This window comes from Anser brachyrhynchus (assembly GCF_964034855.1).
Source record: "Anser brachyrhynchus genome assembly, chromosome: 10".
Lineage (NCBI taxonomy): Eukaryota > Metazoa > Chordata > Aves > Anseriformes > Anatidae > Anser > Anser brachyrhynchus.
The window spans coordinates 15,978,548-16,006,433 of record NC_137705.1 but is presented as its reverse complement, the minus strand read 5'-3'; the positions used below and the strand labels follow the sequence as shown (position 1 = coordinate 16,006,433).

Here is a 27,886-nt window from a genome sequence, read left to right as displayed (position 1 = left end):
GTAACACTATAGCAATAAAAAAAAAATACTTACCTACAGAAAAGTCGGATGGGCTGCCAAAGGTCACAGCAATCTCGCTCAATGAACTCAGAGGGTCAGACCAAGAAGGACACGGGGAGAAACTTCTATGGCACAGTCATGCTCACGAGAAAAAAACATGCAGAAATTCTTAACAGTAACAATTCTGATCTATTTCATACAGCCTGACCCCAGAAATAAATACTTTGCATGCCTTTACAATAAGTGCTTTCTCAAAGGTGAGATCAATTGGTTTTGACTTCATTCAGTTAATACTGTACTTAAGCAAAACAGAAACATTTCATGTATCAGACCACGACAAGAATCATATTGTCATTTACCTGAGGTTTGACTCACGTTAACAGTAGCTTTTATTTTTGAATATTTTCTCCACCACTTTACAGAGAATATTTTAGTGTTTACTGGCAGTTAAAACCACTTTGCATAGTGAAATAATACTTGAAATTATTAATCTTTCAAAAATCAAGATTCAATTTTCCAAAATTGTGCAAGACAGGCTTATGCAGAAATGGCTGGGAGCAGTTTTTCATGCAAGAAAGGACTGCTGATGAAACTATTTCACAGGATAACAACAAGACAGAACAAATACCAAGCTGCTCTTAATTACAGTATGTTCCTGCGCAATACTTGAATGGTGCAAGCTCCAGATGAAGTTCTATCTTGTTTCTGGAACTGTTTGTTTACATAGCTGACACAATGATCCCCCCAGAAGACTTGTAGTAAAGAGCAGAAGAATGTACAACACACAAATGACCTAACAGAAGCGCTAGTTTTGCCTTATACTGGAGTAGCGTCTTCAGTCACACAAGTGAGTCTCCTTTGGAACAGCACATGAGTAAGTGCATCTCCCTGTGCTCCAGAAGGCAAGGACTGCTCTATAATACAAAGTTGACTTTAAAAAAAAAATAAAAAATCTGCTTGGCTCCAGAAGTTTCCTGAGAAAATGCCATCAGTTATTAAAATTTTCTTTACTTTGCTTCATAGGCTTCCGAATGTCTCCGGATCAGGCTGAACTTGCCTGTAGGATCAGGGACATACCACTTCTCCCACACTTCAGCATATGAAGCTGTTCTTCCCCATGGTTTGAAATGTCCATTCCAATGGAGCAGCTTGGCAGCTTTCACAAACTGAGGAGAATACCTTTTTCCAGCGCTAGACCCTTTTATTGAAAAAGAAGGATTAGTGCCATAATAAAGGCAGCAGAAAAAAACAGCATGTGATATTTTAACTTCAAAACAAAGGATTTTAATAGGAAATCTTGTCATTTATGGAAAAAGGTGGTGATATGGGAGGCAGAAGTCATGGCAAACTAAAATACGATCAGATGCAACGGAAGGCTACTTTGATCTGTCTCTGCATATATCTTAATGTACTGCTTTAAATTCCAAGTTCTTTAAAACCCTTTTAATATCCAGTATATTCAGCAGCCTATATATTACTCATTTGAAATGCGACTTGAGAGCTCTCCCAGCTTTGGGATTTTACCAATAGCAGAACTGATACGAACGTCTGCTCCTCTTCATCTTGGAGGAGACACCTAGGCTCACTTCAGATACAATACATATGCAGAAACAATAAAAAGGAAACAAGAATTTGAGAGCTCAAAATGAAGAACAATCCCACTAGCAGTTCAAAGAGGGATGTGGAGGATCGGGCCCACAAAATGCAAGACGGTATTGGGAAGCAGCATTTCATAAAGCATAAGTTATAAAGCAGGGTAAGAAAAGATCCATTTGCTGTATCAACTCAGAGTTCAGCTACAGACCTGGAAAAACACACAGGGGGAGCAAAGCGTTGCAAATACTTCATACATACCAAGATGTCGGACATTCCACATGGGATCAATACTGGAATGTTGCTTATAAAATACAATTAGCAGTGGAGGTGTCGTGATGCTGCCAGCCAGAGTTCTGCTGTAAAGTTCCTCTCTGGAAGAGAAAATAGAAAGGAGTTGGGGAAGGTTGCTTGTGTGGCCCTAAATCGGTTGACTTTCACTTGCAGCTGCGTGACAAGAATCCACAGCTAGATATGCAGCCCTCCATTTAACAGTTAAATGCCATCACTTAGCCCAATCCCCAAACTATGGCCACACCCATCTCGGGGGGTACTCACGCTACATTAAGCGTCATCCACTTCTCCAATTGTTTAGTGATGTTCTGTAACTTCCATTCTGTCAAATTGGCAACAAAAACTCCTGGATTGAAAGAGCAAGTGTTGGCTTTCATGGCAAGCTTTCGGATGGTTTCTTTTTTGTAATCTAGAAACCCAATGTAATTATACTGAAAAAGAAAGAGTGTAGAAATTAGCTTAAAAATATAGTCAAATTCCTTTGTAAAGAAAAACTTTGCACAACTCCCAGCAGACAAGCATAACCTGAAGTTGTTAAACCAAATTCCCCTTCCTTCAACACAAGAGAAAGTAAGTCAAACATTTTAAAAATATGATTAAACTACACACTTTAAGGAAAGTTGCACGGTATTAATGTCTACAACCTGAAACTATAGCAGGCCCAGAACAAGTAGTTCTCATACATTCACAAATAAAAAAATCTTCCTCTGGTGTTCTAAGACCTTCTAACGTTCCACCACCATTGTAAAGAACAGCCAAAACTCAAAAGTGTTTTTTACTGTACCTAAATTACTGTACCAGGCATCAGTTGTAACACAAACATCAGAATTAACTGATTTTGGTAGGTATAGTCACACCTTTAGGTTCACTGTATTTTGAAATCAACCTTCAAGAATATCAAAACCAAGCACTTGGTTCCAAAGCCTGGGATCTACAACATTGTTACGACTGAGTCAGAATGAAACCAACCTGATTCCCTGCTCCACGGACAGCAACTTTGTTAGTGGTTGAGTCACAATCATCTGAAAACGCAGCTGCATGTCCAGGTTTCAATGGAGTGTTGTAAAGTTCAAGGATATCATCTGAAAAATGAAAATAAGCACAGAAAAATTAAAAGCAGTCCTGTTTAAGCTCTGAGTGACTTTTGGTCAGCCCATCGCTGCAGCAGATAAAAACACTCAGTTTAATCCAATTCATTCATATTTGAGAAGTTTTTATATCTTTTCTTGAAGTAGAAGTGTTTGGCTACTGCAGAGATGGCACACTGAACCCAACATATACCAATGGCAAAACATGAAGAAAAGGTCCTGTACCTTGCACTACTACGTCGTCGTCCACATAGATGGCCTTCTCTGCATGAGGTACCAAACTGGGCAAGTAGAATCTTGCAAAGGTTAACTGTGAAAGCAAAATAAATAAATAGATTGGAAAATTGTTCAAAAAAGGGAGAAATTTTGAAATTGGTACTCCTGACACTTATCTATAGCAGTAATGTCCAACTTCCACCCAGGAGGCAAGACAGCCAGCAGTATCTTATCAGTTATTTCAAATAAGCAAGTTCTATCAATTCCTAGTTTCCCATGAATTTGTGCATCAATAAACTAACTTTAAGACTGGTCTCTGATAGAATTTCTTATCTCTCCACACATATCTGTAGTACCTGAGAGGTTTTGGCATGCTTGACACACAACCTGCTGTGTTTCACTGGAGTTATCAGAACAGAAAGATACTAGACACGTATATGTAGATATTCAAAACCATCTTGTACTACCTGAAAAACTTAGCCTTACTGAAATTTAGGAACTTAATTATAAAAGACTCATTGTATGCCAACAAATCTAGGTTTGAACGCTAGTTGAGTTCAAAAACCATGGGAGGCTAATATCAAAATGTACTGTTAGTATCTAATAATTGTAAAAAGTAATCAACACCATCCTTACTGGTTTTAGGGGGTCTGCCTTTTGAGGATCCACTTGTACTTTCCCTTCTAAGACACGAGGGTCAAAATCCAAAATTCGGTATCTCAGATTTTTCAGAGCAGTGTTACTTAGCCACAGCCTGCAGACACAAAAGAAGCATTTTGTTAAATGAGACAAAAATCAAATGAAAAACAAGAGATCCAATCAAAAGATCTTGATCTGGACAGTAATTTCCCTACCCAGCAAACATAGGCATAGAATATTATTTGCATCTGATTTCAGTGGTGGTATCCTGCGTGCCTGTAGGGGCATGTCCACTATCAGCATACTAAACAGCTGTGACACATGAAAGGTAAGAGACTGCTGCTTATTTTACTAGAAATATACAGTCCTGTTGTCACAAATCCTTCACAAAAACTATCAGTGTGAACAGACCTGAGCAAAAATGAAAGGATCAAAGCCCAATCTAAAAAAAAAAATGGGGAAACTTCACTGCCAGTATTTACATTGCTCAGGCAAAATGAAGGAAGTAACTTTTACAACCCCTCCACCAACAAACTCCAACCCCGCTGGATGGACATCATCCCACGGGAAAAGTAGTCTCTTTTTTCATCCTTGAAACATTACCAGGAGGAATGACTGCAGCCTTGTCAGCAGCCTTGTCAAAAAGATGCAATAAGCAGCAGCAGATAGGACTGCAAACAATTTAGAGGAGTGCAGCATCAAGCAAATTCAGCTCTTCCTATTCTCAAAAATACTTAACTTTTACAGTGTCATGGGAAGCTAACCAAAAAATCATTACCTCAAGTGGTCCACAGTATCGTTCAATGTAACAATATAGAAAACCACATTGGATTTGGTGTTATGGTAAATACTGTTCATGGCTGCAATCGCACCCCCAAGCCTCTCATCTGATGCTGCAATGACCACAGAAATCTCCTTATCGTTCCTTTCATCTGTTAGTCTCTGGGGAACTGCAGGTATGAAGTCTATAGGCTGAAGTCCTAATGGATTTGAATCTGTGGAATAAAAATGGCATCACCTACATGTTTTATATAAAACAAACACAGAAATTATTACCATGCTAACATTCCCAATGCCTGCAATTATTTCTGTTATACAAGCGCTTGGATGTCTGGGTCAAGGAACGTGGACTACAACACCCCAGTATTAAATGCTTAAATGACAGCCCCTGCTCAGGAGAATCCAAGACGTTGTTAATGTATTTGAAAATGTCACACTTGCAGATAAACTACACGCATATAAACTGCTCTAAATACTCACGCGCTGCACAACAAGGTAGTAGAGCGGGGCTTAAGCTACAGTAGCCCGCGCTTACCTTTGGTCCTGTTTGCCACATCTATAATCACACTAATTTCTCCCTCCCGTTACCCTAACCACCTTCCAGTCACATCTCCCTTCCCTATTTTCCCTCTACTTTATTTTCCTCTTTGGTAGAAACCAATTTAGAATTAGTTTCTTCATTAACAATACTGTTGCGAATTTTTTTTTCCCCTGGAGGATTATCAAGGCATTACACACAGCCCACGTTTAGTCCAGGCATCACAGATCACTGTGTTATTTAAGCTGAAAGAGCAAGAATTTATATCCATACTGTGCAGACACGAGAATGGGAGATCAGCAGCTGAATATATGACCATACAGCATACATATCCCATTTAAAAGGTGGCTAATTCCTGGTTACTGCACTCATCTAACAACGCTAGTACCTTCCAGATGATTAGATTATTACATATCAGATATTTTCAGATAATTTGGGGAACGTGACAAACGGGTGGCGAACAGGGACTTGGCAGTTCATGGGGACATGGAGAAGCTCTGTGGGACCACGTCCAGTTCTTAAACGTGGACTCCTGAAAACCGAAAGGCTTTGCTAAGTAAACCTAAGCAGCATAAACGAAGACGAGCACCATTTCCCAGCGGCTGAGCACCATCGTCCCAGCGACACCTTCTGAGGTGAGCGACTGACAGCCACCGCGGGCGCTGCGTCAGCCCGGCCGCGGTCTGTGAGGCCGCGCACGCCGTTACCGCCCAAACAACGAAGCACAACGAAACCCTACAGACCCGTCAGCTCCCGCCTGAGGAAGTCGCTGAGGCCCAGGAAGTTGCGGTGCAGGACGAGCAGGAACACCACGGCGGCCGCCACGAGGATGGCGACGTTCGCTGGAAGTTTAAAACAGAAAGAAGTTCACCGCGGGGAGCAGCGGGGGGCTCGGACGCGCGGCGGGCAGCGCCGACTCCCCCCCCCCGCCCTCCATACCTTTCCTCAGCGACATTTTCCCCTCGCCGCCCGCGCTGACGCGGCCCCCGCCCCAGGGCAGCGGCAGTGACGCCGCGGCCCCCCCGGCCGAGCCGTGCGGGCTCCCCCCGCGGCTGGCGGCCAGCGGGGCGGGGCGGGGCGGGAGGCGCCGGTTTCCGGCCAGCTCAGCAGCCGCCTTCCGCCGGCAGCCGGGCCCCGCGCCGCAGCGAGGGGCCGCAGGAGGAGCGGCACCGGGAGCGGGCCGAGCCGCAGCCGCCCCCCGCCACCATGCTGGGCTTCTGCCGCGCCATCCCCACGGAGATGGTAGGGCCGGGCGCCGCGGGTTCCCGAAGCGCTGAGCGAGCGCTCGGGTGCTGCGGCGGGCAGGATGGCTAGCGCGGGGGCGGCTGTGCGCTGAGGGGCTGCGGGGGGGAGAGCGGGGAGGGAATCAGCGCTGTGCGCGTTCGCCGTGTGCTGAAACTCTCCAACTGATGAAACAGGGCCCAGGCAGCTTCCCTGGGGGGTTTTACAGTGATACTACGCTACATAGATGTGTCGTGAACTTGCCTTTCCTGCCCTGAACACGTAGGGCTTGCTTTTATTTCTAGATGATGTGGTCAACGCTGCAGGGGAGATGCTAAGCTGCGAATAAAGAGCTTAATCCCTTTACACTTGAAATAGAGGTAGAGGAAGAAAATAATTCCACTCTGGTTTGAAAGCTGAACAAAAGAGCCAAGAACCTGTGCTCAGGCCAAGTCCAGGATGTAAACTGAAGGAGTCTTAGCAGTTGCAGGCAGGCTTGTTTTTGGGGTAACTGACCAAAAAACATCTCTTTTCACAGGACTACAAGGGCCAAAAATTAGCAGAACAGATTTTTCAAGGAATCATTCTTGTCTCTGCAGTAAGTATACTAGAACTGTGGGTGATAACAAAGAACTTTTGTTTTCTGATCTTAGAAGCAATTTTTTACTTATTGTTTGGATGAAGACTTTTCTTCTTTTTTTACTTTCATTGTTGGCCTACAATTTTGCAACCAAGGATAGAAAGATATATGAAGTGCGCTTTCGAAAAACCCATCCTCTCTACCTACCTCTCCTTCCTACCTTACCCCCACTTAATCATGGCATCCAAAATGTTTTTGTTTATTTGAAATTTGATTTTTTTTTAAGGTAATTGGTTTCATCTATGGCTTCATCACTGAACAGTTTGGATGGACTGTCTACATATTTATGGCTGGAGTTGCTTTATCATGTCTGGTAGGTTTTGTTTCTAAACTTGAAAATATATGCTGTAGAAGGTGAAGTCCTGTGCTTAAACTTGCTTTACAACCCAATACTTGTCTTTTGTCAGATGCTAGTAAGATTTTAGAGAGTGCTGACGTTTTACACTGCTACCTAACACTGAATTGCTTTCCCAGTTGTGGTGGTTTTACCTTGCTAGGCAGCTGAACTCCACCACAACCACTCTCTCACTCCACTTCCTCAGAAGAGGAGGGGAAGAAGAAAAGGAAAGAAACAACTCAGGGGTTGAGATAAGGATAATTTAATTAAAGGAAAAAATAATTATTAAGGAAAAATTATTATTAATTAAATAATTTAACTAAAAGGAAAAAAGGGAAAGGGGAAAATGGGAAAAAAAAATGTTAACTCCATCCCAGTACACCAGTTCAGTGAAACGTTACTTCTAAGTCAAGCTGTGTTGTGGTTGAACCTGGCCGGCTGCTAAGCACCACACGGCTGTTCACTCACCCTCCCCTCTCCCTCTCTGGGATGGGGGAGAGAATCAGAAAGAGATGAAAGCCTGTGGGTTGAGATAGAGACAGTTTATTAGGACAGAAAAGAAAATAATAATAATGGTACTACTACTACTGTGTACAGAACAAGTGATGCACAGTGCAGTTGCTCACCACCCGCTGACCGATGCCCAGCCTATCCCTGAGCAGCCAGTCCCCCGACCCCGGCCAGCCACCCCCATATAATTGCTCAGCGTGACACCAGATGGTACGGAATACCCCTTTGGCCAGTTTGGGTCAGCTGTCCTGGGTCTGTCCCCTCCCAGCTCCCGCTGCACCCCCAGCCTGCCCGCTGGCAGGACAGAGCAAGAAGCTGAAAAGTCCCTGGCTTAGTGTAAGCACCGCTCTGCAACAATTAAATCATCAGTGTGATATCAACATTATTCTCATCCTAAATCCCAAACACAGCACCCTACCAGCTACTAGGAGGAAAACTAACTCTATCCTAGCCAAAACTAGGACAAGCTGATAGCATTTTTAACAGAAAGGATGATACAGTTTTCTGGGTAGCAGCTATACAAAACATTTCTCTAGCATCTTGATTTACACATTTTCATTTCATTCCTTTTCTCTAAGCTAACGCTCCCGCCGTGGCCTATGTACCGCCGCAATCCTCTGAAATGGTTACCTGTCCAAGAGTCGGGAACAGACGATAAGAAGCCAGCAGACAGAAAGCCAAAGAGACGCTAAAAGCTAAAGAATACAGTTCTTCATGATGTTACATTGCAGCAGTTAGCTTTCTTAAATTTTAATACATTTTCCCTAGGAGATGCTGCTTGGCTCAGTGTTTTCTTTTCTCTGTACTATTTTGTACATTGTCATGTGTACATAAGATCAGTTTAGAGTATGAAAGAGGGTGTGGGGTGATAAACTTGAGGCTCTGTGAGTTCTCAGCTCACTCAAGTATTTTACTGAAAAGGAAGACTGCCCTAGAATCAAAGTATAATTAAGCTATTGCCATAAGCTGGAAGACACTACACTTCTATAAAAGTATTTCTAACGATGCGTAAAAGAAGCTGTCAGTAGTGCCAGGTTGAAACAAGTCATGTAAACCAGTACCCACCACACAGTTTTGAAAAATCCTAAGAACTGGAAACTGTTGCAGGATAGGATAGGGCAGAGTGACATTTTTTGTGTAAAGTAAATTTATATGGGAAGAGAAAGTAACAGCTTTACATAATACAACCACTCTTGAAACCTCATAACTTCATCATCTAGTCAAGTGTTAGGCAGCAGGATCCATACCTATTGCACCTTTTGACCACTATAATTCCACGACCTGCCTCTTCTCCTTTCTCTAGCTTAAATATTGTAACTTCCACCACTCACAAGGGAGACTAAAGCTTTGTTTTACAAATTCAGTTCCCTTTATCATTTTTATCCTTTAAAAAGGACATGAGTTTTTTCAACAGTGATCTCACTTGACAATGCTTAGGTATTGTGTAGCAACACATTCCAGGTGCATGGAAAGAGAAAAGCTAAGATACCTATCTCTCTGAGTGGCCCTGGTCTTGGGCACTTTCATTCCTAAAAGGAATTAGTACTTGTAAGGCAAAGGGATTCCTCCAGCAGGGACCATGGTAACCATGGCTGTGTTCCTTTCAGACATACTTTATCCAGTTACCAAATGCTCTCCACCAGCTTTGGGACTGCCTTAGCAATACAGCTCAAAACCAAAGGCAGTGCTCACTGCTTAAAAGCAATACAACCATCCCGTCAGCACTTGGCAATTTACTTAAAGAATCCCCAGGGCTTTTTGGTGCCATGGAAATTAATAGTTGTTTCTCCCTGCTAACTCTCCACAACTGTTTGATGTAATAGCTTGCAGTCTATCAGTTTATGCCATAGCCCTGGCATAGATTCTATTACCATATTTAGCATATCACCATACAAAAAACTTTTGTTATGATAAATTCAAACTAAACCATCATGTTTTTTGACACTCCTTTTTATACAAAGCTTGGTATCCATCTCTCTTTGCATCTATTAAAAAATTAAAGTTTCATTAAGGGAATACAAATTAAACAGAGTTTCTCTTCTGAAAAAGTGAGAGTCTGGTTTTCACTTTAACATGAAAAATACTACTACAAACTATAAAGTTTTTTGAAAGTTCATCCAGCAGAGGAGGTCAATGGATAAACATGCTTTTAAAGCTGGTCCAATCTATCCAACAAGATAGAGAACTCCGTTCTCTTTACTACTAAGGAAAAGGTTCCAGTCAGAACTTCACATTTTCTTCAAGAAATTTCAGATGGCGTGCCTTCGCACTGTAACTTGCGTACTTGGCTCCCATATGCTCCCGCAACTGCAGCTATTTAGAACACAAGAAAAAAACAACACTAAAGTCACTGACATCAAAAAAAAGCAGGAACAACCAAAATATTAGCAGAACTAACTAAATATTAATCAAAGCATTCAGCTGAAAGCAGCAGGTGAAGGTTTACTACATAGAGGCAAGGCAAGAAAAAGGGAAAAAGAGTCTTGTCTGAAGGCAAAAGATGTTCTAAATTCCACCTAACAATTTTACATATAAATCACATGGCTGTATGGTTGTATTTACCCATGCAGTAAGTTTTGAATCAAATGAGGTAGAGGTATTGTTCACTCACCTCTATTCGAAACAGATATTAAATACTTTCTCACTTTGGACATAATGGAAATCGTGCAAGTAATATGAAGACAAAAATACAATTCAAAAGGAAATCATTAATGGAGAATCAGAGTAGAATGACTCACATCCCTTTCATCTTCCACAAACTCGGGGACCATGGTGCAATTCTAAAGCTCCTATGGTTCCTGAAGAATGCGTAATTGAAGGTGGTCTATATTCAGAATCAAATTTGTTTAAGATTGAAAATTACAGTATTCTTAGGTCTTTGTCTGCCAGTGAGTATATAAACACTTTTTGGAAAAAGAGTGATTAAAATTAATTTCTTATAAACCCAGATAAATAATATGCAAGGCATTCACCTCTCTTTTGACTTCATCTTCTTCTTCCATAATGCCGTACACCTTCTCAAGAAGTTTCACTCCCAATCCTTGCACCACATCGGATCTCAGAATTTCAACCAATCTCCTAATCTTTTCAGGACCTGATAAAACATCTACAAAAAATAATAATTACCAAAAATAAAATAAAAAAAAAATCGCTGCAGTAATAATTACTTTCACTACACTCAGTTTTCATACTCTGCCTAGAAGAATATGGGACAACACTAAGTATTACCACAGAATTCCAGTTGACAATTTGCATGAAATAACCATCTAGCTAGCTAGTCAGATCACAGAATGAATCACAGAATGGCCTGGGTTGAAAAGGACCTTAAAGATCAGCTGGTTTCAACCCCCCTGCTCTGGGCAGGGTTGCTAACCCCTAGAACAGGCTGCCCAGAGCCGCATCCAGTCTGGTCTTGAATGCCTTCAGGGATGGGGCATCCACAACCTCCCTGGGCAACCTGTTCCAGTGCCTCACCACCCTCTGAGTGAAAAACGTCCTCCTAATATCTAACCTAAATCTCCTGTCTTAGTTTAAAACCATTCCCCCTTGTCCTATCACTATCAACACATAAAAACAGGCATTCCCCCTCCTGTTTATACACTCTCTTCAAATACTGCAAGGCCACAATGAGGTCTCCCTGGAGCCTTCTCTTCTCCAAGCTAAAGAAGCCCAGTTTCCTCAAGCTTTCTGCATAGGAGAGGTGCTCCAGCCCTCTGATCATACTCTGATTGTGTAGATAAATAATGATCAACAACCATGGTGAATCAGAGCCACTCAGATGCTCTTAAGACACTGGACAGTACACAGTCACTGCAGACACAACTCATGCTATTAGGTCTCTGTAACTTCATTTCAGATGGCTCCTGTGCAAAACATTTTTCATTCAAAAAATTCTCTAATGGTAGAATACCATCCAAACATTTTAATAATAATTCAATGAGAATGAAATTCTACAGTTGTACAAACCTTCACTGTGTTTAATGCTGACTTGTGCTTTATGTGCAGTTCAGCTTTATCCACAATTCACAAAGCTGTTTTACTGCAGAATGTCTTAAAAATCTTATTTTAAAATACTGAACATCAGTACAAGTCACATCGAAAAACTGCGTCGCAGATCAATTTTCTCTCTTCATTAATAATTACACAGATCGATCACACTCCTTTCATTGGCAAGTAAATCGCAACTAGAGCAGTTCTGTACACAAGATTATTTAGAAAGCTGTTAATATCTGGAAGTAGTAAGAGTGTATTGATTGCCTTCTGTTGCCCACTAGCAGGTTTTCAATTAGCAGTTGACAACCATTCATTTGAAGTAGTAATAGACCAACAGACCTGAAGGAATCTCTTGAAATTTGAATTCCTCTGATTCATCAGGCGATTTTCCATGCAAATTCAAAGTGTCTCGGTATTTTCTATGAAGTTTAAATTCTGGGGCCGGAGTTGAGGCTACACAGTGTTCAGAATTCTCCTTAGAGTCCATTTTCAGTGTCCAAGTCATTAGCTGCACCAAGTCATTCACTTCATTCATACTGCTTTTTCTAGTAAAGGAGAAATTAGGTATAATTCAGTACTTGTATGATGCAGCTTCCAGCTTGCATTCAGTGGATTTTCAGTAAGTTTAGTGAGGTCCTGCTACGTATTCCATGTTAAATTACTTCTTGTGATGCGGTTTTATCATCATCAGCATCAGTAGCATTTCAGCTAATAATGGATCAGAATCCAACCACCTAGCAAAAATGTACAATCCTTTCAGCTACTGCTGCCGACATAGCTGCACTTGTGGTAATGCAACAAATAAGATTTCTTGAAAAACTTGCTCACATTGACAAAACCTGAAATAAACTATTTCAGCCTCATTCACAGTGGAAAGGAAACATATTGGCACCTTTGCACCATGCTTTTAAAGGATCCTGACAGTAACGTGCCCTTTGATGCTGGAAGATTGGTTTCCTGGGAAGCCTCAATTGCCAAAAAAACAGCTTCACACTCACATAACCCAGGATGTGCAGCACAAAAAGTTTATTGTCACAGAGGGACAACAGTCAAATGAAGTTTGTTTTCTTTATGTATCACATGCTTCTTCAAGCACTATGTAAAGATAAATTGTGAAAGTAATGCCTGCAATTTTTTTTTCCCCCACTCCAAGTCAAGGTCCAGTACAGCAGATAAAACTCTTGCATAGTATTACACAAAATACTTACTTTTCCTTGGAATCTCCATCAGACTTATCTGTAGAGCTTGTGGAAGAGCTTAACTCCTCATCAGAAAGGCAATGGGCTACTCTGTTTTTCTATGTGAAGAGAGAATAATAGACAAGAATTCTAATTTTCAGAAGTACTTTATCAATATGGCATGAACTACTTTTTTACATGGAAAAGAAGCCTTTCGATAGAATACTTTTACAGACTGATAATATTCAAAAGGTGTAACCTTTGTTTTTAAAAACAAGCTAATACACAGGACATCACAAACAAATGTTATGAAATGCTTATTTGGTCATAGAGTGCTTACTTGGTCATACAGTTTTAAATGCTTTACCAAGTGCCTCTATTAAAACTATTCAATCACATATGCTTGTCAGTTCTTAGCCAACTTCATTATATACTCATTATCCTTAGCCCATCTATTGGTCTTTAACACACACATTTAAAATACTTTTTTATTATTATTATTTATTAGTTAGGTTCCCAGCATTCCCAAAATACATACATATATATATATATCCCTTGCATATATAATATATATAAGGTGACTTTAACCACTTCTGTCTCTACAGTCTTGTGTTGAGCGCACAGCACCACACACAAAAGCATCACTAGCATACGCACATACAACTAGTGCATACTAAACTTACGTAATATCAATTTGTGAATGCAGATCAAGTTTTGCATTTCAGTATCAGTTAGAAGCATATATATGCAGATAAAACACGTAAAACACCTTCCATGCAGGTGCTGGGTTGAGAACAATAAAGCCTAGACTTTGAATTTAAGAATAAAATTTCTTTTACACCTACGAGTATTAATAACGTTCCCCAGATGTTTAAGAAGATTTTGCCCAATACATGTTCACGATGTTAAACAAGACATTTTAATTAGACAACGATGATAATAACATAAACTATTCAGTTTTCTTCTAGCAACAATTTCTTATTCTCAGCACATAAACATATCCACTTAACGTGACTGCATATTAAAATGCTATGTTCAAACACTACTACCTAAGCAAAATCAGATGTACGAGGCTAAAGGTAGTGTGTTCTCAAGATTAAACAAAAATAGGTGATTCATCTACAACCGAAACATAGTTCTCAATATATTTTTTCCCTACCAAAAAAAAAAAAAATAAAACACAATGCAATTCAGAGAGTACAGAACACTCAGCCCTGTCTGTGAGATCCCTCAGTCTTTGTCCCTTACAAGTAGAGTGAAAATGCACAGCAAGCCTGGAATTTTAAGCTGATCTAGCCAAACAAAAAGGCAGATTACAGATCAATACTCTACCCAAGGACATATAAAGCAATATATGCAGAGAACTGTGCACTCTTATCGACTGACATTTTTCTTCTATTTTTCTTCCCAAATTGTTCCTGCACTGACATATTTCAAAAGCAGATGACCCCAGTTTACCTGAGAAATACTGGGATCTGATGAGGACTGAGCAACTTTAACATGATTTTCCATTTTTGATTTTTCTTCAACTACTGCACTATTTGCTGTTCGTCTCGCTGGAATCACTGAAAGGACGACATTTTTACAGTATTTATAACTTAGCTGCTTGTATTTTGAATTAGTTTCATGCTCATGCAAGAAAAGGTCTATCACGTGGGAAAAGACAGGCAGGTAGTAGTCTGCTAACAGAAAACACTGAAGCTTCTATCTGAAAGGTGTATATTCTGCGCTTCACATACGTTTCAAATACAAGTTGTCACCACTAGGCACAACCGAACACAACTAAATAAGAAGAATACAGAGATGTTAACAGGATGTTTTATTTGACACAGAACTAACACCTGTAGTGCATCTTTCTCGAGATGTTAGTGAAGAACTGACAGCAAGTTAGAATTTCTTCTCAGAGAAGTTATCAGCCTCTATCTATGCTAACATGCAAACATTAAAATTACCAGAGGGAAACATCTCTTCCCGAGACTGTTTTAGCCGCCTTCGTTCTCTTGCTGACAAGGGCCGCTCCTTTAAAATAAGTTAATTTGACAGTAATTAGCAGTTGTCACAATGGCTTTGGTTATCTATCAGCTATAAAACAAAAAAAAAAAAACCTTCTTTCAACTGACGTGGAAGACCTATTAGAGTAGACCTTCTGATTATCTAACAAATGCTGTATTATTTGTTATAAAACAGTCTTAGTATACAAGACTAACGTACACTGCAGAAAAGAAGCCTCTGACCTCCCTTGTTCAACACAGAAGCTTCTCATCCAACATGGACTAGATGGTCATCTGAACTTCCATCAGGTAGGAAGTTACTATCCATTTCTTTACTCACTGTGCATGCACTCCAGGAACAATCTGCTCAAAAGCAATGAGAAACAAAAATATGGTGACACAGTATTTAGAACTAACCTTTGAAATGGCAACTTGACTGTTTTTGGTGCTGTTTACAGATTCAGAGACTTCAGCACAATACTCCTCTGCACATCTCTGTATTGTCTTTGCATTCACATTGGGAGGAAAAGGTGAAGGCTGATGAGCAGCTGCTCTGAACTTCAAAGAGAAGCAAGCAAGAATTTATAGTCTTTTTTTTTTTTTTTTTTAATTAAAAGTTAAAGTGTTCTGCAAACTAGGAGACATTCTTGCATGATAAGGCTGGATGACAGAGGTTTGGGATCCTACTGATACCTCTCTTCACATCTCCTAACTTCATCTCTCCCTCTCTACACTTCTGCTTCCATCCACTTCCCTTCTCTCCATCCCTAAATTTCATTCCCCTCCTCCCAGACTATTTTTCAGCCAATGATGATGCCATTCAGATGATGCCTTTCCACAAGAAGTTTCTCTGCTCCGTGTGGAAGCACTGACAGGAGACCTGTCTTAGGCACACATGTAAGGGCCAAGATTTACATTTTACAGTTTGCACTCATAAGCTTGGGGCAGCCATTACATGTGTCTGGACTAAAGTACTAGTAGTCTTCCGCTTGCTACAAGTGGCCTTATATGAACAGCCAAGAAATATACTGCTGGGTATTTTGTAGTCACAAACATCCTGGGAAGTCCCAGCAGAAATTGCTAGGAAAGACTGTAGCACAGCAAAGGCAAAGACAACACTTTACTGTTCCCTTGCACCCACCTGATGTGCCCGTTTGCTGAGGTTTTCAAAGGCTGCTCATAAAGGACATATTGAGTGTTCTGCATTTCATTATCAATGAAATTACACAGATGCACATAAAGCAAGAACAGCATAAAACTTTTTTTTTTAAGAGTACCATTTTTAAAGAGTAAAAATAGTCTTCAAGGAGAGAGAATTCAGATTTATTATCTTTATTATCTGCACCTTTTCTGAACAGACTTCAGCTAGCTCTCTTTTCTTCTGCCGTCGCTGCCGTGAGAGAGAGGGCTCATGGGCAGAACTATGAGGCTGTAACTGAGAGGTAATTTTTTCCAGAGCATCTCCTGAAGCTCCATGACAGACATCATCCTAATAAGGAAAAGTATTTTTTCAAAATGTAGGCACTTCTTTAAAAACAAAAAAAATCAGCACAGGCCATTTTACTATTTGGACTACATCCAGCTTAACATATCACAGGTGCAATTGCAATAAACCCTTGACAGACAGTTAAAAAAAATATCTGCGGTACCAGTATTTTTAAGGTACAAAACCTGCAAAGAAGGACACTTACTTGAATTACAACAGGAACAAATGGTGCTAGTAGTTTTTCAGTAGAATCCAAACTCTGCAATAGATAATGATTTCTCATTAGAAAAGTATGTATGAAAATCATTTTATAGATCAAAAGGTAAAGAAAAGACAATCATCATCTAAAGTAGAACAGCTTCAAGTGACTAGGCAGAAGTGACAGCTGTACAGCCAGAGGAACAGACATAAGACCTTTAAATCCAAAGTACAAGACGTGAGAGAAAGAGCTGCTTTTATAACTGACACTTTAGAGATTCAGTAGGATGAGATCAAGTCTTTTCCCAGTTGTCTCAGAAGACCCTTTTAACACTGGAAAAGAGCACAGGTTAAAAACAATTAACCAGTATTTCTGTGTCAGTTACTATCTAAAGAACAGCACTACAGAAGCCTAGAAAGAAGTTGACATTTCTTTAGACATACTGATTTTCCAAATCACCAACATTTTCATAAACAGTGAAAGAATAAATAAAATTAACAGCAGGAAACAGCCTGCCTTCAAGAGAAAGGTAAGAAAGCAGGCAAGCAAAATCTTCCAGATTTCCATATCACCATTCCTTTCTCCTTTCTTTTATGCCTCTTCCCATTTCTTCATCACCTGTCTGCCTTCAATCTTTCTCCCACTCCTCATCCTTCACTTTTTTTTTCCAGACTTCTTCAACATTTCGTTAAGTGTCTGACCATAAAAAAGTGAAAAGGGGAGAAAGAGTACGTGGAATAAATCAGGAAGCAACTCTAAGAGCTGTTTAATCCGTCCTCTGTTCTCTTAGCACGTTAGGCCTAAGTCTATCCATTTAACTATCCAAACCATTTAGTGAATGTACTAAAACAGTCATGAATGCAAAAGAAAAGCCTCTGGGAGTCCCACTTGTTTGGCTGTTTACACCAGTTGCCCATCCAAATCAGGACCAGCTCAAGAGATTAGCCAGGCCTACTTAGAACACAGAACAAAGATGTCCTAAAACTATTCTTGACACCTCTCTTCTCAGCTGGAAAAAAAAATTCTAGTTCCTTGTAAAAACAGCATCTCCATTATCTAGATGCAAGCCTAAAGCTCCTCCACCATGTTGCCTTTGCAAAGCTGAAGTCAAGGCTATTTAACTATTTAAACCATCCCAACTATTGCATCATCATCATCCTACTTGGACAGAAAACTATTTTGAGCAGCCACTCTCTACGTTTTAACAGCTGACGATTAGTTAAATCCAGTTCATGTAAGAATGTAATCCATTCTATGTAAGAATGAAGGCATTACCAGGTCAGTTTGCTTTTGGTCTTCTGATATAGGCTGCAGGAGTCTCAAAGTATCATCATCTTCTTCTACAGCAGCAAGAGACAACGGCTTAGGCTCAACACTTTCTGCTTTAAAAGCTTGCTTTGTTTTTTTCTGTAGTCCGTCAGCCTTAATTGGTGGACTACTAGATGTTATTTTAGAATTCCCTGGAGCATTTACATATTTTGCTTTATTATTCTCAGGAATATGCTCACTGCTGCACTTCTCATAGTTCCCCTTTTCAGATGTTAAGATATTAATATTCACTTCACTAATCGTAGCTAAAGACTCTCCCAGGCTGTTCGAATCATTACTGCTTGGTTTTGTTTTCAACTCAACAGGTGGTTTCTCTGAGGCACAAAATTTGGTGGCTTTATATTTGATGATGCAGTCTTCTTCATTCTAGAATTACAAGAAAAGCAAACAAAAAGAACAATTACCTTTTGGACATTATGCACATACGAAAGTATATTCCAAGCAATTGATGAAAGTTATTAACATACTAATTTATGTGAACTGTAATGAAATTATCATCAATTACAGATTAAGAGCTTCAAAAATGCTGCAACCCACATTTTTAAAGAGATATAGATTGTATTTTAGATTATATGTTTCAGGCATGGGTTTATACACATACACAGCTCACCCAGTTTTCACCAGGACCATGAAAGAAAAGTTATATTCATTTGGCTCCTCCGTAACGAAGGAGCCAACAAGTACCAATAATTCTCCAAGAGCTACTCCACCAAACATTCAGTTTTTCTGCACTGTAAGCTTAAACCCACAATAACAGACCCATTCCAAAATAACAAAACAAAATAAACAAAAACATGCACAAGATTAATCACAATGTAAGATTCATTCTAACCTCTGGAAAGAATTCCAACAATAAACAATTTTGTGGTCTAACTATAATTAGTTTTTGCCAGTCAAAACCATATAGATTTGAAAATGATTACCACTTGTCATCAAATATTTGAAAAAATATTTAACCTCAAATCCTTCATGAGAAATGTAGAAATATTTGTTGATAAACATGCTGCATACAAAAACTAAGTATATCAATTCAACTGCAAATTTACATAGAAATAATTCACATAATGGCCCACAAATGAAAACCTGCATGTTGTTTAGTTGATATCTTATAGATAAGATACTGCAATTAGTTTTACTGACCCACAGCTTTTTATTTACTTCCATTCTTGCCTGAACACTATTCCTTCATTAATGTGAATTTTACACACCACTAGGAATCATTTCCACATTCTCGTGAATGCCAAAGACATTCCATATTATTAAAAAAAAAAAAACACACCTCTCCATGGTATTTTTTCTAAAAAAAAAAAAAAGTGGATTCTTTTTTTTGGGGGGGATGGAATATGATGGAATATATCTTACAACTTTGTATTTCCTGGCTTGATCAAAGGAATGGTTTTCGGGTGTCACATTCCTCTTACAAGTTTCATTCTTTACAGAGACCACAGAACAAGGATCTTTAAGTTTAGAATCTGCTGTTTTCTTATGACTTTTGGTTGCTTTCCTGTAAAAACAAGCAAACAAACAAGAATAAAAGTTGCTCAGTCAACCACCACCACCAAGACCTTAAGGTATTTCTTTAGATTATAGTAATTTTTAAAAAAATCTAATCTACCAAACAGCTCACATACACAGAATACAACATACTAGACTTTTTCAACAGACCTTGTACAACGTGCTCACTTTCACCTCTATAAAAGGAGTTTATAAACACTATTCAGAACCTAACAGCAGTGTACGTTTGTTCTGTACAGCACCGAAACTACTCCTATATGGATGCAGTAAAATAACTGACCAAGCTTGAAAATGAAAAATAATTAAATCAGTGAATACCAAGAGGAGCTTGGTATAACAACTTCCAGATGATAAAGGGCCTCAAAGAACCATATAGAAGAATGGGTATTTCCCATCACTTCCTTGAAAATACTGGTGCTTTTTTTTTTTTTCTCTGAATAAGCTATGCAATCCAAACCATTGCACAGATTTAGTCTGTATTTGCCAGAATAACTAGTTTCCATTCCATCTCTCCCCTATTTCTCCAAGACTCTAAAGAAACTCATATGTTCATTGGCTTTGCATCTGCACACAATAGAACCAATGTTATCCTGCTATAAAAAATAGGAAAAGTTGTAAAACAAAGATGACAGTAACACGAATATTTTGTATAAAAACACTCAAATGAAAATATCTTACGCCTTCGTGGCTTCCAAAAACAAAGAAATCTGGTGCTTGATATATGGGTGTCTTAGTATGCTTTTCACACTAGGTCTTTCCTCAGGGTTTTTACTGAGCATGGTTCGTATTATTTCTACCAAATGTGGGCTGTAATCCTTTGGCATGGGTGGTAGCTGTAAAAGGAATGGGAAGTCTGCTATTATATAACTTATTTGTCATCAGGGGCTAATGCTAGGTTATTTATTTATGCAAAACAGTTATATCCAGCTAGGTACTCAGCGTAAGTAGTCCAATTACTCATTCAATGACAGATTCCAAAGTGTTTAACTACCCATCAAACAGAATATAGAAATTTTAAGTGTGTTCTCTACAAATTTTTGTATTTTTTTTTTAAATTTATATCAGCAGTTAGAGTTCTGTGAATAGACTCAAGAGATTTATATGTATTAAATCTGTTTTAACTTCATTATTTAAATGTCTTTCTTGCTTTGGTGTGTAAATCTTACCTAACAGGGAAATGGCATCATGTGAACAGTGACGTAAATCTTTGCACAGTGTTTAAGCCAGAAGCAAGTGAAGAAGTCAGTCATCTCAGAACTTGAAAATTCATCAGTACAGTAACTGCACAAAAGGGTAACAAACCCTAGCAATATCTAAAAATTAATAACTTCCTGAGTCTGGTATTACATCATATACCACCAGGAAATACCAGTCTTACACAATACATGACATTTCATGCAGCACACAAAATATTTATTTCCAATTGGAAACAGTTGTCTCAAGTTATTAGATAATCCAAGCACTGATAAAAATATTTCATACATTTTTACCTTTCCTTCAATAATTCGATAAACCAAAGAGTTCATGTCTTTAGCATTAAAGGCATGTTTCAGTGTAGCCATTTCATAAACGCAGCAGCCTAATGCCCAAACATCAGACTGAAAAAAAAAAGGGGGGGAAAAATGAGTTTAGGAGCTTTGTAATACAGGTAAGAAGTTTTATCTTCATACTTAATCACCTTCAAAAGTCTTCAAAGAGGCTTATTATATGACAATAAACTAATTAAGAACAAATTCCATTGTAAAATTTTGGCTTCAGTCCCACTTTTTTTATCTTGATTAATCTTGTGCTCTTTAGAGCACATTTACCTTATTTTGTTGTATTTTAAATTCACGGTGAGGCTGCTCATTTCTCTATTTTATTTTATTTTTTTAATGCTGCTGTTGAACGTAAAGCTTCTTGGCTGTTATATAATAAATTCAGAAAAAGATATCAGTCTCTGTTAGACAGCTGTGTTGTTTACATTGGCATGCTGCTATAGGTCCAGGCAGACTGCTGAACACCTTGGCTGTGATAACGTATCACATGCTAGTAATTGTCACCCACTGCAGCAAACACAGTTTCATAAATAAAGGTTCATGCCAATTTCTCTCCTATTTTTAATTTGAGGACATTAAAAAGAGTCAAAAGCAGTAATAAATTAAAAATAATACTTAAGATTGTTATATCCTCAGGCATTAGAAAATAAGTTGCTTAATGAATTAGAAACAGTATTTGCATCAACTTACTGTACCTTGCAATTGTAGGGCTTGTTAGAAAAGAGTTCAGGGCTCATGTAGTACGGTGTGCCTATGAGAGTGCTGGCCATGTCGTATTGGTTTTCCAACACTCTGGCTATTCCCAGGTCACCCACTTTGATTATATTTGTTCGTGTCAGAAAAACATTTTGAGTTTTAAGATCTCTGTGCAGAATGTGCTTTTCATGTAAATACTGGGAAGGGAAGAAGAAAGTAGAGATGGAGTTAAATAACACAATTGTTTCTCCACTGAAAATTAAAATCAAGTTATGAGAGTCAAAGAGGGAAAACACAAACACAGGAAAGACACAAATATCCCTATAAAAGCAAAATGACTGCTGAAGACAGTGTTAGTGATGCACCAGAAAAAAAGGAAATAAAAATGTAAGGCTAAGGCTCAAACTCTAACACACTTCTGCTGCCTCCATTTCTTGACAAACACCGCTTAGTCTTTAGTACAAAATTTTGGCAGAAAATACATTGTGACGTTGTCTAAATAAAGGAAAAGATTAGACTTTTATTAAGCAAGAAAAGGCAATCCTGTTGACGTGCATGTATCTGGCCACAGGAGGCAATTTTAACATAGAATTTTGTCACATTTCTTACCTCTCAGTGTTAATACTTCTATCTTGTCTTTTTTACTATAACTATTACAGTCTGATAACCTCCACTTATTAAATTTCAACAGACTGAGATAAGATTTAATAAAATGAATTTGCAGTCTATACCATTTAAAAACGCCAGCGAAATCACAGAGCACAACATGCTCCCTGAAAGCCTTTTTTAAAAAAACACAACCACCACAAGAATGAACAAAACCCACTAAATTTTGTAATTTTGATCCAAAATTTCAAACACTAAGGAGGTTACCACTGTCTACTGTGATAATGAGATGTACACATAACATGTGATAGCAAATTCTTACCTAAATTGCTAAGTTAATTTGATGGAAATGTCCTATGAAAGTGTTCAATGCACTAATAACCATTATACTTAGATGCTAACGCAGCCAGACTTGAACTCAAACTGTGTAGCCTAACTGTGGAATTTTTAAATGCAGAAAGAGACATTTTTCTTAAAATAACGAAGTTATTTGTATCTTACCTGCAATGCCATTGCAATCTGGACAAACCATTCCACCACCTGACTCTCTGGCAAAAGTTTGCCCTTCTGCTCCTTGAGTTTGTGGTACAGATCTCCTCCTTCACAGAAGCCCATAACAATATATAACAGACCATCTTCCCCCTGCCAGGACTCTCTGTAGGCGACTATGTTTGGGTGCTTCAACTGGGATAACAACTGTGCCTCTTGCTCTGCTGCTTTCCTCTCTCTGCTGGAAGCATTTTTAAGGTTTAACTTTTTGATGACATACTGTAAAAGAAATTGTAAGATAATATCATCAGAGATGAAAGTTACTATGTAGAAGCTCTAGGAAATTCCCAAATCTAAAGCAAAGTCTACAAAACAGTGAACTACAGGAGAAAAGCCTCCATTACAAACAGAAATGGAGCAAGCAGAGAGGCAGTCAGGAGGGCTGGTACCTTTAGGATTACTCTGGGAAAAAAAAAAAAAAAAAAAACATACACTTTCCCCCAGACTTGAAAGCATACGTAAGTTAGGTTAAACTTGCCCTAGGCATCAGATAACCATACTAACTATCTGTTGCATTTATGAGGTTCTGTATATGCAGATTTAAACTTATTCAAAAATAAATGAATCAGAAGGAAGCCCCTTGGTCACAATGAAAGAGCCAAAAGGTCTCATGAAAACTGCTATTTATTCTCCCTAGTATACACTACAACAAACATATTCGTAAAGAATTTCAGATTTCAGCAAAAGTATCTCTGAAGGCAAAGATGAGGCAGTAAAATCCATAGTGCATACGAATCATACAGTGCACCAATATTTAGGGCTGACCTAGTCCCCTTCCTGATGTAAATTTTGTGGTAATCACTTCTAGGGAATCAGTTTCTCATGGAAGAGCCATGACATGGTATATACTCCTGACCCCATTCTTACCTGAGAGTTTTCCATTTCAAAACATTTAAAATAATACTTTCTTACTCAATTTCTGTTCTGCTTAATTCAACTGCTGAGGCTATCTTCTTCCTAGGTGGGCCCTATTAGTTCAGTCCAGCACATTTAATCAGTGTTGAGGAGGACTGCCCCCTGTACAGCAAGGGAACCAATTATGCAGAAAGCAACAGTACCTCAGAATTTTGAGCATGGTTTTGCATTTCACAAGTCTGCTGGACAAGCTCCTCAATTCTTGTAACTTGTGACACACAGCTCCAAAGGGAAATATAACAAAACTAATTGTGTACAGCATCATCTAAGTTTCAAATAAAATAGAAATATTGCAACCACTGTGTTCTATGTGACAAGCCAACTAAAACTTATCTTTGGGGATGGAAAGCATGAGCTTTTAGCTTTATTTCAGCCTTCTGTCTCCACACTACATATGACAAAAATGCAAAAAGTATGCACAAAGCCTAACTTGAAATTTGGCATTGCTTATATTTGGTTTAATTAAGATATTACCCTAGCACGTTTCCCACAAAATCTATTGAAATGCTCTTCTGATTTACTTGACACCAAATTATTTGTAAATTGGATTTATTTTTTTTTTAAGTTTTAAACACTTGGAGCCAATTTATCCCCTCAACAAAAAACAACATTCATCTAACAGCAAATACAATTAAACAAAATGTAATTTCTTTCAGAGAACACACAGCATTCTGCAAAAGTGACAACTAAAAATCCTACTCATCCTGCTGGAGAAAAAACGTTTATAAAAGCACTGCTGGCACAAGATAAGACGCACGACAACGCATCAAATATTTAAGTTAAAATAACGATAAGGAAGCGAGGCTGTTGCCAATGTTAATGATCAGCATGACAAAGAGGTGAAATCCAAGGACCTGCATACAGCTGAAAGTCACCTCCAGGTACTGTTTACTTTTAGGACAGTGAGGTTAGCAGCCCTTTGAGGTCACCGGACTGGGCACGGTGGTGACTACACTGGTGGGAGCAAGCGTTGCCCTCACTGCCACCAGCCCCCTGGTGGTAGGGATGTGCCTTTGGGTGCCCGGCTCTTCCCTCCCTTCCTCCAAAAAGGAGGCCCCTTCTGATCTGCACAAATGCTTCTCCCATCACCTCTTGCCAGATCCTGGGCACAAGGCTCACGCCTGAGGCTTCTGTCGTACTGGTCTGTGGATGCTCACCATCCCCATTTCTTTAGCCTCTTGCAGTTTCTAGCGAACCTTTTAGGCCAGGCAAGCCAAATTTATTTCAAATACCGAACAAAAATGTGTGCAACAAAATGTTATGCTTCAACTGGGTCACAACTAAAACTTTGCCAGGTTCTGCTGCAGTCAATACAGCGAGCACAAGCCCTGTCTTCCTCCAGCAGAGGTGATTGTTAGGGAAAGCCAACGCCAGCTTTTTCCATCCTTGCTATCATTTTTATTTCTGTCACGCCCACAAGTCTCAAAGAGAAAAAGTTAACAGTAACAAGCCAACAGCAACCTTCTGTACTCTATGCTAAACAGACCCACATGTATTTAATTGACTACCAAATGAAGGTCTTCCTCCCCAAAATGAGACATTATGAATTTAAAAAAAAAAAAAAGTTTTAGATCATTATGCGTACATTAAACAAACCAGCCAACCATCTTCTCTGTACCTTTACTAAAATCCTCCGTGCACAAGGGAGCAAACCCAGCCAGGCCCAGCCCCCCGCTCCCCTCAGGGCGGGCCCAGGCCCCTCGCTACCTGCTTGCCGTCGTGCCGGTGCCGCACCAGGCTCACCTCCCCGTAGCTGCCCTTCCCCACGGCCCGGAGGAAGCAGTAGGCAGCCAGGGGCATCGTCCCGCCGCCAGCCCAGCACCCGGGCCCCCCTCAGCGCCCGGCGCCGCCCGGGCCCACCCGGCCGGCCGGCAGCGCGCCCGCCGCTGCCATAGCGACGCCCTGCCGTGCGAGCGCTCCGCAGCCATTTTGGAAGCGGGTGGGGCGGCCATCTTAAGAGCGGGCAGGGGGCCTGAGGGACGTGTGAGGCTTGCCTCGCCGCTTCTTAGAGGCGAGGAACAAAGCGGGTCCCTCAGTGGCAGTGCGCCGTGGTCAGCAGCGTGCTGCCTGGGTGCTGGGCTGCCTGCACCCCGGGTGCGGGGTGGGCTGGGGGGGCCTGGCTGGTCACAGCTGCCCCACAGAGCCACCACGTCACCTTCGGATGGGACGGAGGCTTGCTTGAAAAAGCTCCAGACTGGTTTGAAAGGAGCTCGGTGCCCTCTTGTATGGCGTTCCTCTCACACCTCAAAAAGCAAACTACAGGGAAAATAGAAAATACCCCAGGGCGAGGGGAAAGGCTGAATGCCATTGTTCAGCATAGGAAGGAAAATTAATTTTGCCATTAGCATACAGGCCAGCACACAACAAAACACCTCCCCTGTCATAGTAACCACCTGACCTAGCAAAATGCAAATTTATGGGTGTTGCTGGCAGTCAGTTCTGTAAATTTCAGTTGTTGGTTCATTCACATGTCTAGTTAATTTTAGATCTTGAAATTTGACAGAGCTTACTATTCTACCTCTGTTATTATTAGTGAGAATCTACCTCACACACCCTGAAGTTTGTTTCATGTAACACAAGAGATGAAAACAGAAGACGAAGAGAGAATTAACTCTGTCAACATAACAAAGAAAACGGACCTAGCATCCACAGGCTGAATGTTATCAGTTGTGTGAGATGCAAGAACTGTGAGCTTGGGCCTGAGTTTCAGCCAGGATGAATAAGAAAACATTAACTTTTAAGTTTCTGGGATAGTTAGGATGTGTGTCAAATAATGATACCAGAAGCGGGTGCCTGAGTGATATGCGGGATTACAAAAGGTAGTTTTTGAAGAGAAGCATAAATGGGTTCAAGAGACAGCCAGCTCTGTTACAGCTGTGATAAATTTGAGGCAGTGACAGCCTTTAGGAAGGTATACAGTTTTAGTCCAGAAAAGGGGTGAGTCTAGAGCAGAAAGATAAAAATCAGTTGTGAGAAAAATCTCAATAATTTTCTTCAGACAGGATCTTCTGTGAAGCTATTTTATTCGCAATTGCAATGGCGGGCGTCCTGCAAGCAGGAGCGCACAGTAAAAGTTTATCATAACCTTATATTCCCTATTACCCAACACCTGATTTCTCCCGTTTCCTCACTGGCTGAGTACGACAGGTACTACAGTACAAGTACTATGGAATTCCTGGTCCGGGTTATCAGCAGTTATCCCTGTGCCTGTACTGTGTCTGTCGTGTGTCTGTGGTGGTCTCCCTTCTCCCCAGTGCTTCGCAGAGCCTATCTCCAGATTAACGGTCTCGGTCCTTTGTCGGCCGTACCGAGACAACCCATCACCCCCGACGGGACCGCTAAAATCAGTGGAGCGTACCTTCCTGTCTGTGGTGGCAAGAACTCTCTGGTAGGTGACAAGACCCCGGACGAGCCCCCAGATTGTGAGAAAAATCTCAATAATTTTCTTCAGACGGGATCTTCTTTGAAGCTATTTTATTCATGATTGCAATGGCGGGCGTCCTGCAAGCAGAAGCGCACAGTAAGAGTTTATCATAACCTTATATTCCCTATTACCTGACACCTGATTTCTTCCGTTTCCTCACTGGCTGAGTACGACAGGTTCCCAACCTACTCGACGCACTTCTATACCATATATGTACAATTTTATTTGACCAACTGTTAATTCTTCCTCTTCCTTTTTTTCCTTTTTTTTTTTTTTCATTCTTGTGACTCGAAGGCCCATGATTTTTGTTTTTACTGATTTCGTACTACTCATCTTGTTTTTCTTAGCTATCCTCCTTATTTTGGGACAGTGGGACCTTCCCCTTATCTGCTTAAAATACTCCCCATTGCTATGCCACATAATCACTTTTGAATATGCAAGGTTGGTGGAATTTTCCACTGCAAAAACACCTTCTATTGCAAAAAAACAACTTTGCTTCTCACATCAGTCACCTGTACAGAAATGGCTATTGAATTTCTGTTTGCAGATGATATTACATAGAAGAGTCATATTCTCACATTGACCATCCCACAAGTGTTTTGTAGCAGTAT

General features: G+C 40.0%; 3 protein-coding genes across 6 annotated transcripts; 1 reads left to right on the top strand and 2 right to left on the bottom strand.

Moving 5' to 3' along the window:
• Positions 1-371: 371 nt before the first annotated feature.
• GLT8D1 (glycosyltransferase 8 domain containing 1) lies at positions 372-6,228 on the bottom strand. Its single transcript, XM_080606448.1, has 9 exons — positions 6,088-6,228; positions 5,892-5,990; positions 4,609-4,825; positions 3,828-3,945; positions 3,201-3,285; positions 2,857-2,969; positions 2,152-2,318; positions 1,855-1,967; positions 372-1,198 (listed from the first exon to the last, which is right to left on the bottom strand). The coding sequence occupies exons 1-9, from the start codon at positions 6,101-6,103 to the stop codon at positions 1,008-1,010; spliced, it is 1,119 nt and encodes a 372-aa protein (XP_080462574.1). The 5' UTR covers positions 6,104-6,228; the 3' UTR covers positions 372-1,007.
• On the top strand, positions 6,215-8,628 carry SPCS1 (signal peptidase complex subunit 1). Its single transcript, XM_080606449.1, has 4 exons — positions 6,215-6,390; positions 6,908-6,967; positions 7,236-7,322; positions 8,435-8,628. Exons 1-4 carry the CDS (start codon positions 6,355-6,357, stop codon positions 8,546-8,548), a joined length of 297 nt encoding a protein of 98 aa, XP_080462575.1. The 5' UTR covers positions 6,215-6,354; the 3' UTR covers positions 8,549-8,628.
• On the bottom strand, positions 7,874-25,773 carry NEK4 (NIMA related kinase 4). Of its 4 annotated transcripts, none has more exons than XM_080606445.1 (16): positions 25,470-25,773; positions 22,889-23,155; positions 21,781-21,978; positions 21,038-21,145; positions 20,226-20,380; positions 19,395-19,536; positions 17,979-18,398; positions 16,710-16,763; positions 16,364-16,507; positions 15,436-15,576; positions 14,980-15,046; positions 14,486-14,592; positions 13,058-13,146; positions 12,189-12,394; positions 10,829-10,962; positions 7,874-10,169 (listed from the first exon to the last, which is right to left on the bottom strand). In XM_080606445.1, the coding sequence occupies exons 2-16, from the start codon at positions 23,000-23,002 to the stop codon at positions 10,077-10,079; spliced, it is 2,172 nt and encodes a 723-aa protein (XP_080462571.1). In that variant the 5' UTR covers positions 23,003-23,155; positions 25,470-25,773; the 3' UTR covers positions 7,874-10,076. The 4 variants fall into 4 exon arrangements, with proteins under 4 accessions (XP_080462571.1, XP_080462568.1, XP_080462569.1 ...); XM_080606442.1 differs by having other exon boundaries at positions 25,559-25,764; XM_080606443.1 differs by having other exon boundaries at positions 25,595-25,764.
• Between the last annotated feature and the right edge of the window lie 2,113 nt (positions 25,774-27,886).